Here is a 12,594-nt window from a genome sequence, read left to right as displayed (position 1 = left end):
ACTAAACTCTAACAACTAAACTAAGAGACAATTTAAAATATATTTTTAGGGACAACTTCTCTACCCACTTCAAAAAGTTGGGTAGTGTACATTCCACCAATCACATTGCATCATTTAGTTTTATCTAATTTAATTAATTATTAAATAGTATATCTTTTGGGTGTTTCCAAGACATTTTACATAGAATGTAACTTTACCCAACTTTTTGAGTTGGGGAGATAAGAATTCACCTATATTTTTATGAAATTATAAAATAAAAGTACTTTAATTGGACCGTTTTCTTTGTTAAGCCATTTTAGTAAATAATTGGACCAACACTGTCAGTAGTAACCTTACAAAGTTTCAAGTTTGAAGAAGAAACACAACAGAGAAGCAGAAGAGTTTGAAAATTCAATGGCTACCGCAACGAACTTGTTAGAATCATTAGGCAACTTAGAGAGAGATTCATTCACATCTCTCCTCTCCAACCTCATTGGTGAATCCAGACACGTGCAGAACAATCCTCCGGAACATATTCCTGAAGAGGATAGAGTAGTCAAGCATGTGTTAAACTCACTACTACCCTTCAGCACCACCACCGGCGGTGGTCCCTTAATCCTCAACCATGTTACTTATCTTCCCGGCAGAGGTAACCTTATCGTCGAGTACCCCGGAACTGTTCCCGGCAAGATTCTCTCCTTTGTTGGCTGCCATATGGATGTTGTCACTGCAAATCCCAAAGATTGGGTACTTATCTATCCATGCATCAATTGTTATTAATATTTTTACTATGACACATGCATGCATTTATATTATGTGTGTTGAATTTGGTGTTAATGTGAAGGATTTTGATCCGTTTACTTTGAGCATTGATGGTGATAAGCTTAGGGGTCGTGGAACTACTGATTGTTTGGGACATGTGGCACTTGTTGCTGAACTCATGAGGAAGCTTGGTGAAACTAAGCCGAATTTGAAATCAACTGTTGTTGCTGTTTTTATAGCAAATGAAGAGAGTGGTGCTGTAACTGGAGTTGGTATTGATGCACTTGTTCAAGATGGTCTTCTCAATAAGCTCAAAGAAGGTCCCATGTAAGTCATTATTTACTTCAAAGTCTTTCTAGTGTGATCTAATGTGGTTCCAGAGGGCAGAGGCTACTGCATCAGCAATATTGCGTCTGCAATTGCATTATGTTTTAAGTTGTGCTGTTTAGGTTTTGGATCGACACAGCTGATAAACAACCGTGTATTGGAACGGCTGGTATGATAGCTTGGAAACTTCATGTGACTGGGAAACTTTTTCACAGCGGATTATGTCATAAGGTCTTCGCTTACATTATCGTATAGAATTTTATTATGAATTTTCATATTGTGGTGTCTTCACTATGATGTAAAGTGTAGAATATGAATTATGTTATATATTTGGTTTCTTGTAGGCTATAAATCCACTAGAGCTAGCCATGGATGCTATAAAGGAAATCCAGCTGCAATTTTACAGAGACTTCCCACCGCATCCTCAGGAACAAGTTTATGGGTTTGCAATCCCTTCCACCATGAAACCAACCCAATGGAGTTGTGAGTTTTCAAATCTAACTGTCTAAACAACTATTTTCATACATGAAAATTTAAAACCGTTCAATTTCATAATTGTTGCAGATCCTGGAGGCGGAATCAATCAAATTCCGGGGGAATGTACTATTTCAGGAGATGTCAGGTTTATTACTCTCTTCCTTACAATTACTCAATGCAATTTGTTATGAATGGTGTGTGACATTACAAATATATTTTCTTGTTTCAGGTTAACTCCATTCTACGAGTAAGTTACATCTTATACTGTTTAATCTATATGTGATTTATCAATTATTGCGGATATCCTAAGTTTAGATCCAATTATTACGATTGGTTTAAACTTCCTTTATCCGATTCAATCATTCTCTAGCTCCTTGTGTTTGTAAGGGTTGCACCCCTAGTGCGAGCTTTATTAATCAATTGCCTATTAAAAAAAAATTATCATAACCAATGCACTAATAAGTAATAACTGATTCAGTGTGAAAGATGCAACGAAGAAACTTCAAGAATACGTGGATGATATCAATGACAATATACAGAAGCTAGAAGTTCGAGGTCCAGTTTCAAAATATGTCCTACCAGATGAAAACTTAAGGGGAAGGTAGGCTTAAATCTCTTGATTGGGCTTTTTCTTTTTATCATTATCAACTTAATGTAACTAGCTATTGTTCCTTTGCTGTTATAGAGTTACTCTAACTTTCGATGAGGTTTTACCTGGAATTGCATGTGATCTCAATTCGAGAGGCTTCCATGTTTTATGCAAAGCAACTGAGGAAGTAGTTGGGCATGTAAAGCCTTTCTCAGTTACGGGGAGTTTGCCTCTCATTCGTGAACTTCAGGTGAAGATATATTCTCATTGTTGTGTATGAAAAATTCTGTATTGCAGATTTCTTTCTTAACCTCTCTTTTATCTGTGACAGGATGAAGGTTTTGATGTTCAGTCTTGTGGCTATGGTATAACCTGTCTAAGAACAAATTTATGTGTCTGTACTATGAAATTTTGAAGTTTATAAAAGTGCTTAATTATTGCATTTCATGTTATGTGCAGGTTTGACGGAAACTTACCATGCCAAGAATGAGTATTGTCTATTTACAGATATGTCTCAAGGATACCAGGTGCTAGGGAGCATCATCACTCAGTTAGAAGATTGAGAATTGTTGAGGAGCTAGTAGAAGTGTCTGGTGGGCTATGGATGTCTTGTTGAGATTAATATGAATAGTGGTTAAATCGTGCAAATTAGTAGTTCGTTGTTGTTGAATTTTCTTGAATGTTTACAAGGTGGACGAACAAATGAATCTGCAATAAATTTCTGTTAAAAAGTAGGGAGATGTTACCTCTACTCCCTTTTGTTTTATGAAAATAATCAAATTTATTATTGGATGAACAAACTAGAGAAAAGAAATGAATGAGTGTATGGAATTTCTTATTGGCTAGAATTGGCACAATACAAACTTATATGTGAGCAGAGATGGGAGAGTTAGTTAGTTACCAAAAAATAATAACTAACCCTCTAAAAAACTTATATGCCAAACAATGATTTAGGGAGCTTGCAAACCTGCCCTGTTTTAATTTGGCGAGTGCGCTCCTTGTGGTACCTTCATATAAACAACTTCATTGAGATCTCCATGTAAGAAATTTACATCAAGTTAAAGTTAAAACAACTTCATATTATAATTGTCCTTTGATTGAAGTTAAATTAAGAAGTTAGACATTTTTTCCACTTGTGAAAATTTCTTTATATAACCAAGTCCCTTAATTTGTGTGAAGCCTTGAACAACAAGCCTAGCCTTGTTTCTTTCAACCGTGACATATGTATGCTTTTTAATTTCGTACCCCCATTAGCTCCTATTGGAATGACTCATTCGGGCCAAGAAATGAATTCCTTCATGCATCTATTTTAGATTGTACTGCAGCTATCCATTTAACATCTTTGCTGGATTTTTGACCCAAATACCACAAATTTGAAAATAATTTCTTAAAATGTCACCTCCAAAAAAAGTCCTCAAATCTTATTTTTTTTATTTTTTTAATATTTTAATTGATTGTCTATGTCTCAGGACAGAGGCCACCTTTCTAATTAAAAATCAGTTTTAATATTAAAACGAAAAAAAGTGACCTCCATCTAAGATGTGGTCTCATAAAGGAGGTCTGTCATTTCCATCCTTTAATATTTTATAATGATACAATCAATTAAAATATAAAAAAAAGCAGTATTTGGGGTTTTTTTTGGGAGAGTGACATATTTGAAAATTATTTTCAAAATTGTGGCATGTGTATCAAAAATTCGATCTTTACTAGCAGAGACATATGATCTAGGTTCATTGTCTTTGGTATGGGAGAAGGTATATGTAAGGTGAAGGTGAAAGGTTAACATAATTTATATAGAAGGTTATTTCTTCCGTAATAAATTATTAAAAAAATAATTTTTTAAATTTATTAGATAATTAATATATTTGATCTATATATAAATAGATATAATAATTATTTAATAAATTTGAAAAGTAAAATTGTCTTTATAATTTATTAAAAAATAGCATATAGTGGATTGGATGGATCTTATAAATAGGGGTGTTTGCGATTCGGTTTGAATTGGTTTTAAGACAGAGATTCATTTAATTCAAAAATAAATATTTATTTGCGGTTTAGTTCGATTTTGGATGATTTGTCAAAAAAATTCAATCCAATCTGATCCATCCAAAAATAATATTATAAAAATACAAATAAATCATAGATTTGATATAATATATATTATCTAATATATTAAAAATTAATATTAAAAAATGAGAATGATCGATTATGGTTGAAATAAACGAAATAATAAAAATAAATAGATTAAACTAAACTAATAGATAATATTAAAAAATAAATAAGTAAGTAAAAAAATATACACATGCGATTTGGTACGGTTTTAAAAAATTATTCCAAAATCCAATCCGAATAACGTGGTTTTCACAAAATGACATCCAAATACATTTCTTAAACTTTGATTTATTTTGCACTTTTCAATTCTTTTTTAATAAATTTGCGGTTTTTATTTGAATTGATTTGGATTTAAACACCCATATTTACATATATTTAAACTTTAAACTCAAAATAAAAATTTAAGATTTATGTTGAATAATTTAAAAAATAATATTTAATTATTTTATAAAAAGTATTAAATAATAAACTATCCAAATTATTATTGTGAACTCGTTAAAAATAATTTTTTAGAAAGTTAAAATTAAAGGAAAATTTTAATTTTTTTAAAATGAAGGACTAAAATTCATCAAACTAAAAGAGTAAAAGTGCATTAAGCATAATAAACAAACGCCTGTCCTTGATCCAAAAAGATAACTTCCAAGTCTGAAGTAGAGGTAACAGAACGCAGAAGCGAAAGAACAAGAGTTTCGAAATCCACTCAATGGCTACATCCCCGAAATTGTTAGAATCATTAGGTAACTTAGAGAAGGATTCATTCATATCCCTTCTCTCCAATCTGATCGGTGAATCCCGTCACGTCCAGAACAATCCCCCGGAACTCATTCCCGAAGAGGACAGAGTAGTCAAGCACCTCTTAAACTCCCTCTTACCCTTCAGCACCACCACCGGCGGCGGTCCCTTGATTCTCAACCATGTCACCTATTTCCCCGGCAGAGGTAACCTCATCGTCGAGTATCCTGGAACCGTTCCCGGTAAGATCCTCTCCTTTGTTGGCTGTCACATGGATGTTGTAACTGCAAATCCTAACAATTGGGTATTTCTCTATCCGTTCATTGTTGTTAATTTCCTGTTAATTTATTTATAATTTTATGTTAATTGTGTTGATTGAATTTTGTGTTGATATGAAGGATTTTGATCCGTTTAGTTTGAGTATCGATGGGGATAAGCTTAGGGGTCGTGGAACTACGGATTGTTTGGGACATGTGGCACTTGTTGCTGAACTCATGAGGAAGCTTGGTGAAACTAAGCCGAATTTGAAATCAACTGTTGTTGCGGTTTTTATAGCGAATGAAGAGAGTTCTGCGATTACTGGAGTTGGTATTGATGCACTTGTTCAAGATGGTCTTTTGAACAAGCTAAAGGAAGGTCCTCTGTAAGTCATTATTTAGTAGAAAATCTCGATATGCATGTATGTATGTATGTAGAATGTTAGAAGCATCGATGATTCGAATCAAAGGCAGTGTTTGGATTTTCAGGTGTTCAGTTTATAATAAAATTGTAGGATTTAATTTGTTCAGTTTTTGCTCAGGTTTTGGATCGATGTGGCTGATAAGCAACCGTGTGTTGGAACTGGTGGTATGATACCTTGGAAACTTCATGTCACTGGGAAACTTTTTCATAGCGGATTGGCTCACAAGGTATTGTTCTTACAATTTTTTCTGTAATTTTATTTTGATTTTTCATGTAATGATGTAATTGTAAACTGTGGCAGTGTTTGACAGACATGTGGACTGTTAATTTATCCCTTTTGGTTCTACCTTTTATAGTGGAATCTCATTTTTTTTACATTATGTAATGTTCCGATCTTCTTTAATATGTATCAAGTAGAATATACTCATAGGAGGATCATATGATATGTTTTATCTTGTTTTGATCCATCTACTAAATGCTACCTTAATAATAATCGCATAGACTTTAGTCCCGATCCTCTGAGAGCCTGTAAAATGCATATGAACACCGTACATATACTGGTTTCTGTCTGAAATCTGCATGTAATTATGATTGTATCCATGACTTTTAGGTGAAATAATGAAAAATGTATGTCTTATCTTCCTGCTCAAAAATTGTTATAGGATGCAAGATCTGTTAACACTTGAAATTTAAAAAAAAAAAAAAAAAAAAACTCATAAAGGACGCCCACATAAATTTAACCATATAAAGAGAGCTGCATAAGTGTATAGCAATGCAAGTTGCATTGCTATACACTACCTACTATAACATCAGAACCTATGAGAAGAGTGCATTGCATTGGTTCTAGAAGGGAAGCAAACGTTAAATATAATAACTATTGGCCTTTGTAGAGTTTAGTAAAATGTTGAACTTGGACCTTGTAAATTATATGGGATATTGTGATTATGGCTTAATTAATATGTTTGTAACAATTCTGTCACGAATGTTAGTATTTTGCTTGGCATCCATGATTATTGTTATTGATGAGTTTCAGTTACTTGATTAAATTGAAGGACCTGTCCATGACCTGTCCCATGAAAGCTGGGACCTATAGTAGTTAACTGCTCTTCACATTTGGTCAGACCTAGTCTCTCATGAACAATCAAGCACATAGAAATCTATTATCATTTAATCAGGGAAAAAGTTCTATCTCAGAAAATTGCTCTTTAATTCAGCACTCTAGTGATCAGATTTAGTTCATTTTTAACAAGCTTGGTGCATACAAATTGAGGGGGAGTGTTGGAAAGTATCATTTATGTAGGGGAGTATTTTGTTTTAGATGTTTAGTTTCCTCTTCTATGATTTCTTCTCTTACAAACTGTCCTAGATTAATATATAAATATTTTGTATGGTCTATGAATGTTTATGTTTATGCTGAGGGCTTCCTTTACCAATTAAGTAAATAATTTTCCCATCCTAGGCGTATCCATGAGTTTGTCGAGTCAAGGAAGATTAATATGATGCCTAATCTCCAAGCAAGAGGTTGTTTTGACTGCTAAGCATTATACTTGTAAAATCATCATATATATTTGGTTACATGTAGGCTATAAATCCGCTGGAGCTAGCCATGGATGCGATAAAGGAAATCCAGCTGAAATTTTACAAGGACTTCCCACCTCATCCTCAGGAACAGGTTTATGGGTTCGCAACCCCTTCGACCATGAAACCAACTCAATGGAGTTGTAAGTTTTGGGGCTAACTGTCTAAGTAGTTATATTCATACTTAATTATTTTAATGAAACAAAACCCTAATTGTTATCAACACATTCCCTACTGCAGATCCTGGAGGTGGAATCAACCAAATTCCAGGGGAATGTAACATTTCAGGAGATGTCAGGTTTGTTCTCCTCCTTAGAATTACTCAAGGCTATTTGTTATCAATGATGCAGCTTTGCTGAGTTTTTTGTGTTTGTTTGTTGCAGATTAACTCCATTCTACAAGTGAGTTACATCTTACACACATTGTAGCCATATATCAATCTTTTGGAAGCTTTTGGCAAACTTCTTGCTTTTCTATTTCACTACTTTCTTACAATTGCCAAATGTACAGATAGAAGCAAACATGTGAAAGAGTTCTGTTTTTATAAGAATTTCCATGCCCAATGCTCTAATGATTTTTTCAGTGTGAAGGATGTAATGAAGAAGCTGCGAGAATATGTGGATGACATTAATGAGAATGTACAGAAGCTAGAATCTCGGGGTCCTGTTTCAAAATATGTCCTACCAGATGAAAACTTAAGGGGGAGGTGAGGCTTTTATCCTTACTTAACAAAGAAGTCTGCTCTGCTCAAGAGTTTTGACAACTTTCGAATAAATTCAGTTTTGACTTCTCTAGATCATTTAGTGTTAATAAAGAGTTTGTTTTACTTTCGAATATTAAATGACGTGATAATTTGTTTCCATCTCTTGATTTAGTTTGTTTTCTTTGTCGATTTTCTGTAACTACTTATGGTTCCCTTGCTCCTCTTTTACAGCCTTACTCTAACTTTTGATGAGGCTAATTCTGGAGTTGCTTGTGATCTCAATTCGAAAGGTTTCCATGTTTTATGCAAAGCAACTGAGGAAATAGTTGGAAATGTAAAGCCTTTTTCAATCACTGGAAGTTTGCCTCTCATTCGGGAACTACAGGTGAAGAAGATATATTCCCGTTGTTATCCATGAAAGCTTTTGTATTACTCATTTCTTAACTTCTTTTCTCTGTCACAGGATGAAGGTTTTGATGTTCAGTGTGTTGGCTATGGTATGATCTGCCCAAAAACACACTTATGTATATATTAAATTCTGAAGTAATAAAAGTATTAACTCATTGCATTTCATGTTATGTCCAGGTCTGATGGCAACTTACCATGCCCAGAATGAGTATTGTCATTTTTCAGACATGGCACAAGGATACCAGGTGTTTGCGAGCATCATCGCGCAATTGGAAAATTGAGAATAGCAGAGGAAGGAACTAGTAATACAAGTGTCCAGTTGATTATGAATATGTCTTGTTGAGATTAGTATGAATGATGTTTAAATTATACAAATGATTATTTCAAACGTTCTTGACTTTTCTTGAACATTTACAAGATACAAATGATTATTTCAAACGTTCTTGACTTTTCTTGAACATTTACAAGATGAACGAACTAATTCGTTGTGGAGGACTGAAATCTCTTACTGTAAGCTTACATATATGGGAGTGACTGTACTTGTGGAGACAAACGAGTCACAAGATCTATGTCCCAATAGGTCAAATTGATAAAAATAAATAAAAAATCATACAAAATTAATATTAGAATGCAACTATGTTCAAACGAGTCACAAGATCTATGTCCCAATAGGCGAACATTCTACATGCAATAGAGATCATTAGTGGTTTCGAGATATAACAAAGGGACACTCAATTATGTTGATTTAATTGGTTTCTCTTGATGCACACTGTTGTGGAGACAAACAAGATAGAAATAGTATCTATGGCTTCCATTGCTCTTATTTTATGGTGTTTCAGAAAAGCTAGTTGCATTGACCATATGTGAATCTGAATACATAGCAGGATCCTTGGTTGTTTGTCAAGCTATTTGGCTAGCTTTATTCTTGAAAGAGATAGAGATTAATATTAGGAAATTTCTCTGTAAACCCTCTTATGGGGAGAATTTCTGCTGAAAATCCAAAAATACCCCTGCTTCGGAGATACATGTCCGAAGTATATTTTTTTATAGATTTTTCCAGAATTCGGAGATGCATCTCCGAAAGCATTGAAAATTTAAAATAAACGTTGGATTTTAACTGTCAGGTATTTTTTCGGAGATGCATCTCCGAAAAAATCTGTTCATATACAATTTTTCCTCCTTCACTATTTCATCATTTTCATTACAAACCCCCTCTAAAACCTCCATCATTCTCAATCAATTTTTTGTCTCAAAATTATGTTTCAAACGGTTGATCATACTAAAGGGAGCACAGAAAACTACAATTTGAGGTAAACATCATTCATTTTATCTCTTATTCCACTACATTGGTGCTGATTTAGGAGACTGAAAACTGCGTCAGTTCGGAAGTAATTGACCATTGGAAAAAGCTCCGTTTTGATGATTTCGAGCCGCCGAAAGAGGGTGAATCCAAAATTACTATCTCCGACGAGTTGGAAGAGATAATGGATAAGTTTGCTAAAGCGAATGACACCATGAAATTGCACATAAAAGAACAATTGCGAAAAAATTACATTTCCGGAGACCACCGATTTGAAACTGCCATCTCAACCGGTTAAAACGAAAGGTGCGCCTAAAAAGCCGAAAAGTACCCAAGATGACACATCAACCAAACGAGATCCTTCCTACTTTGAACATGTTGATGCATTGATCCCGGATTCACCAACAACAAAGTCCAAGTGCGGTGCTAACAAAGGAGCCTGTATTTCGAAGTCGCCGCCGCGCACACCTCCGATCAAAGAATCTCCAATGATCTACATTGATGAGATGTCGCTTTTTATGCACAAATATATTGATAACATAGTTGATGTTGGCACCGACGGTAATTGTGGGTATCGAGCCGTTGTCGATTTGCTTGGAAGAGGAGAAGAAAATCACACTCTTATTCGACGGGCGCTTATTTCGGAGTTGACTTCGCATAAGGACATCTATGGCCGACTTTATGAAAATCAAGAAAACTTTCAAAAAATTCATGACTCCCTTGTTCCATCACTAAGCGGTCACGCCCCGGTTTCAAAGTGGATGTCATTCCCCGAAATGGGCCATCTTATAGCAAGTGCGTAAGATCGGGTGTGTGTCTATTTGACGAGATTTGGATTTTAGGAGACATTTTTTCCGCTTCATAGTCGCCCGCCTTTGGATGCGTCTAGCCGCATCATCTGTATCAGGTATCTAAGATCGCGCCACTTTGTTCAAGTTTTTTTGAAACCGAAGTGTCATATACCGGCTACTTCTTATCAGTGGACGACACATCATACAAATGAGGCAGAGACTTGGCCGAATCCTTTTGTTGAAAGAATGGCGGAGTTTGAAGAAATGATGAAGCAAGAGCGTGAGGAAAATAGAGAGTGGTCGAAGAATTTACCGGTTTTAGAACTAAGCGGTGAGGATTGGTTCGACGCATTTTAGTTTTTACCGGATCCTTTTTGTTTGTAATGACCGAATGTGTGTCATTTTTTGTATGTATTATCGTTTAGAATGTAAAATCGAACCGATTCAATACATATATAATATAACTATATTTAATGTTCTCATTGTTTATGTTATGCTTATGCTTGGTTGAATATGTGGTTAATTGTCAAAACAGACTGCACAGCCCAAAACTCAAATTTCAGTTCAGTTTCTGCTAAATTCGGAAGTATATTTTCGAAATTTGAATGTTTTGGGTTGTTTTCGGATGTACACTTCTGAAACATCCACTGAAAGCAAGATAATGTTTGTTGGGTCATTATTACTCCAATAAGTCTATAAATACTACATCAATCCTTTTCATCAATATCAAGCCACAAAACACCAATGACACAAACATACCCCCACCTTGCGTTTGTCTACATCAGTAGTGGCTACCCGATGTCGTTCCAATTTTGCTTCTCGCGCGACACGCCGTTCGCGCAATTGATAACGTCGCTCAACACTCTCTTGCAATACACGAAAATTCGGAAGGTTGTCAAGGTTGGGTACCGCTCGCCTTCGCTTTAACGACGAGGGAGACGTTCAGTTCACCCCATTTGAAGTCAAGAACGACGAAGATTTAGCGGTTTTGTGGACAAATTTCGACCGATTTTCTTCGAAGGGTCCGATCGAGTTGGATGCGAAACTTCAAAGATCGGGAGCCGACATTATCAAAATGTTGACTCATACTCACCTACCCGTGTTTAACAATATGTAACTTTAATTTTATGTTATGTGATGTTTGTAATTTTTATGCTTTATAATAAATCGAAGCGTTGTTGTTTGTTTCATGATTTCTATATCAGACAAGATTTCGGAAGTACATATCCGAATTCTTCCAGGGGGTGAATTCGGAGATGCATCTCTAAATTCACCTTTTTTTCTGAAAATTAACTTTATTTCGAATGTACATCTCCGAAATCACATTTTTTCAAAAAAGAAAGGTGTTTTCGAAAGTGCATATCCGAAACCACATTTTTTTCATAAAAAGATGACTTCGAAGATGCATTTCTAAAATATAGAGGCATTTTGAAAATTTCACCGCGGGTGACCAAGAAAGATGAGTTCTATACAAAAATTCTCTAATATTATTAAGGCTACAATAGTGTTTTTGGATAGCAACTCTGCAACTGATATACGATATTATTAAGGCTACGATAGTGTTTTTGGATAACAACTCTACAAAGATGTGTGGAAAGTGATTCATTGTCCAATTAAAAAACCGCTAACAAACATATTTACAAAAGTTATCAAAGTTGATACTTTTGTAAGACATAGAAAAGAGATTGGTTGGTGTAAATATTCCTAGAGAACTTGAATTAAAGGAGGATGTTGAGTCTTTTAATTAAGTTAGTTATTTTCTGTTAATTAACAGTTAGATTGTTTTAGATAGTTTTGCTATTTTTTCTAACTAATCGATCTGGGCTTAGTCATAAAGTTGTATAAATACTCCATATGAATAACATTCACTCATTTTGCTCTCACTATACCCCTATATAGTACTCATACATTATCGAAATTAAAAAATTGCACTTCATAGCATCTAAAGATTGAAACTCGGGCACACCAATTATACAACAAATCTCCTTATCAGAGACACACCTACATTTTAGCCAAAAAAAATGTTCGAATTTCAATCTCCGGTTATACCCTCACCGTCCACATAGTTAAATTCAAAAACACCAAGGGAAAGTCTTCATGATCATAACACCAATATTCAAAAACCTACCAAAATCTCCCTCCATTCTCATTCAAG

At 34.6% G+C, this 12,594-nt stretch overlaps 2 protein-coding genes across 2 annotated transcripts; both read left to right on the top strand.

The window, feature by feature from the left end:
• The first annotated feature begins 341 nt into the window (after positions 1–341).
• On the top strand, positions 342–2,865 carry LOC131646954 (acetylornithine deacetylase-like). Its single transcript, XM_058916880.1, has 10 exons — positions 342–726; positions 824–1,068; positions 1,191–1,299; positions 1,413–1,551; positions 1,633–1,690; positions 1,775–1,792; positions 2,024–2,146; positions 2,231–2,384; positions 2,466–2,499; positions 2,594–2,865. The coding sequence occupies exons 1-10, from the start codon at positions 394–396 to the stop codon at positions 2,695–2,697; spliced, it is 1,317 nt and encodes a 438-aa protein (XP_058772863.1). The 5' UTR covers positions 342–393; the 3' UTR covers positions 2,698–2,865.
• A 1,983-nt stretch (positions 2,866–4,848) lies between these two features.
• Positions 4,849–8,977, top strand: LOC131652305 (acetylornithine deacetylase-like). Its single transcript, XM_058922135.1, has 10 exons — positions 4,849–5,282; positions 5,377–5,621; positions 5,778–5,886; positions 7,242–7,380; positions 7,478–7,535; positions 7,621–7,638; positions 7,821–7,943; positions 8,172–8,325; positions 8,404–8,437; positions 8,526–8,977. Exons 1-10 carry the CDS (start codon positions 4,950–4,952, stop codon positions 8,627–8,629), a joined length of 1,317 nt encoding a protein of 438 aa, XP_058778118.1. The 5' UTR covers positions 4,849–4,949; the 3' UTR covers positions 8,630–8,977.
• Positions 8,978–12,594: the final 3,617 nt, after the last annotated feature.

Source organism: Vicia villosa, linkage group LG2 (genome assembly GCF_029867415.1).
Source record: "Vicia villosa cultivar HV-30 ecotype Madison, WI linkage group LG2, Vvil1.0, whole genome shotgun sequence".
NCBI lineage: Eukaryota > Viridiplantae > Streptophyta > Magnoliopsida > Fabales > Fabaceae > Vicia > Vicia villosa.
The sequence above is the reverse complement of the archived record's forward strand: the minus strand, read 5'-3'. Positions and strand labels throughout refer to the sequence as shown.

What these genes read in the sequence shown, in the direction of transcription:
- LOC131652305 (XM_058922135.1), top strand. Translation starts at nt 4,950, where the DNA reads ATGGCTACATCCCCGAAATTGTTAGAATCATTAGGTAACTTAGAGAAG. An exon ending in AAGCTAAAGGAAGGTCCTCT is followed by an intron (nt 5,622 to 5,777) that starts GTAAGTCATTAT and finishes GTTTTTGCTCAG; the next exon opens with GTTTTGGATCGATGTGGCTG. An exon ending in ATAGCGGATTGGCTCACAAG is followed by an intron (nt 5,887 to 7,241) that starts GTATTGTTCTTA and finishes GGTTACATGTAG; the next exon opens with GCTATAAATCCGCTGGAGCT.
- LOC131646954 (XM_058916880.1), top strand. Translation starts at nt 394, where the DNA reads ATGGCTACCGCAACGAACTTGTTAGAATCATTAGGCAACTTAGAGAGA. An exon ending in CTGCAAATCCCAAAGATTGG is followed by an intron (nt 727 to 823) that starts GTACTTATCTAT and finishes GTTAATGTGAAG; the next exon opens with GATTTTGATCCGTTTACTTT. An exon ending in GAAACCAACCCAATGGAGTT is followed by an intron (nt 1,552 to 1,632) that starts GTGAGTTTTCAA and finishes TAATTGTTGCAG; the next exon opens with ATCCTGGAGGCGGAATCAAT.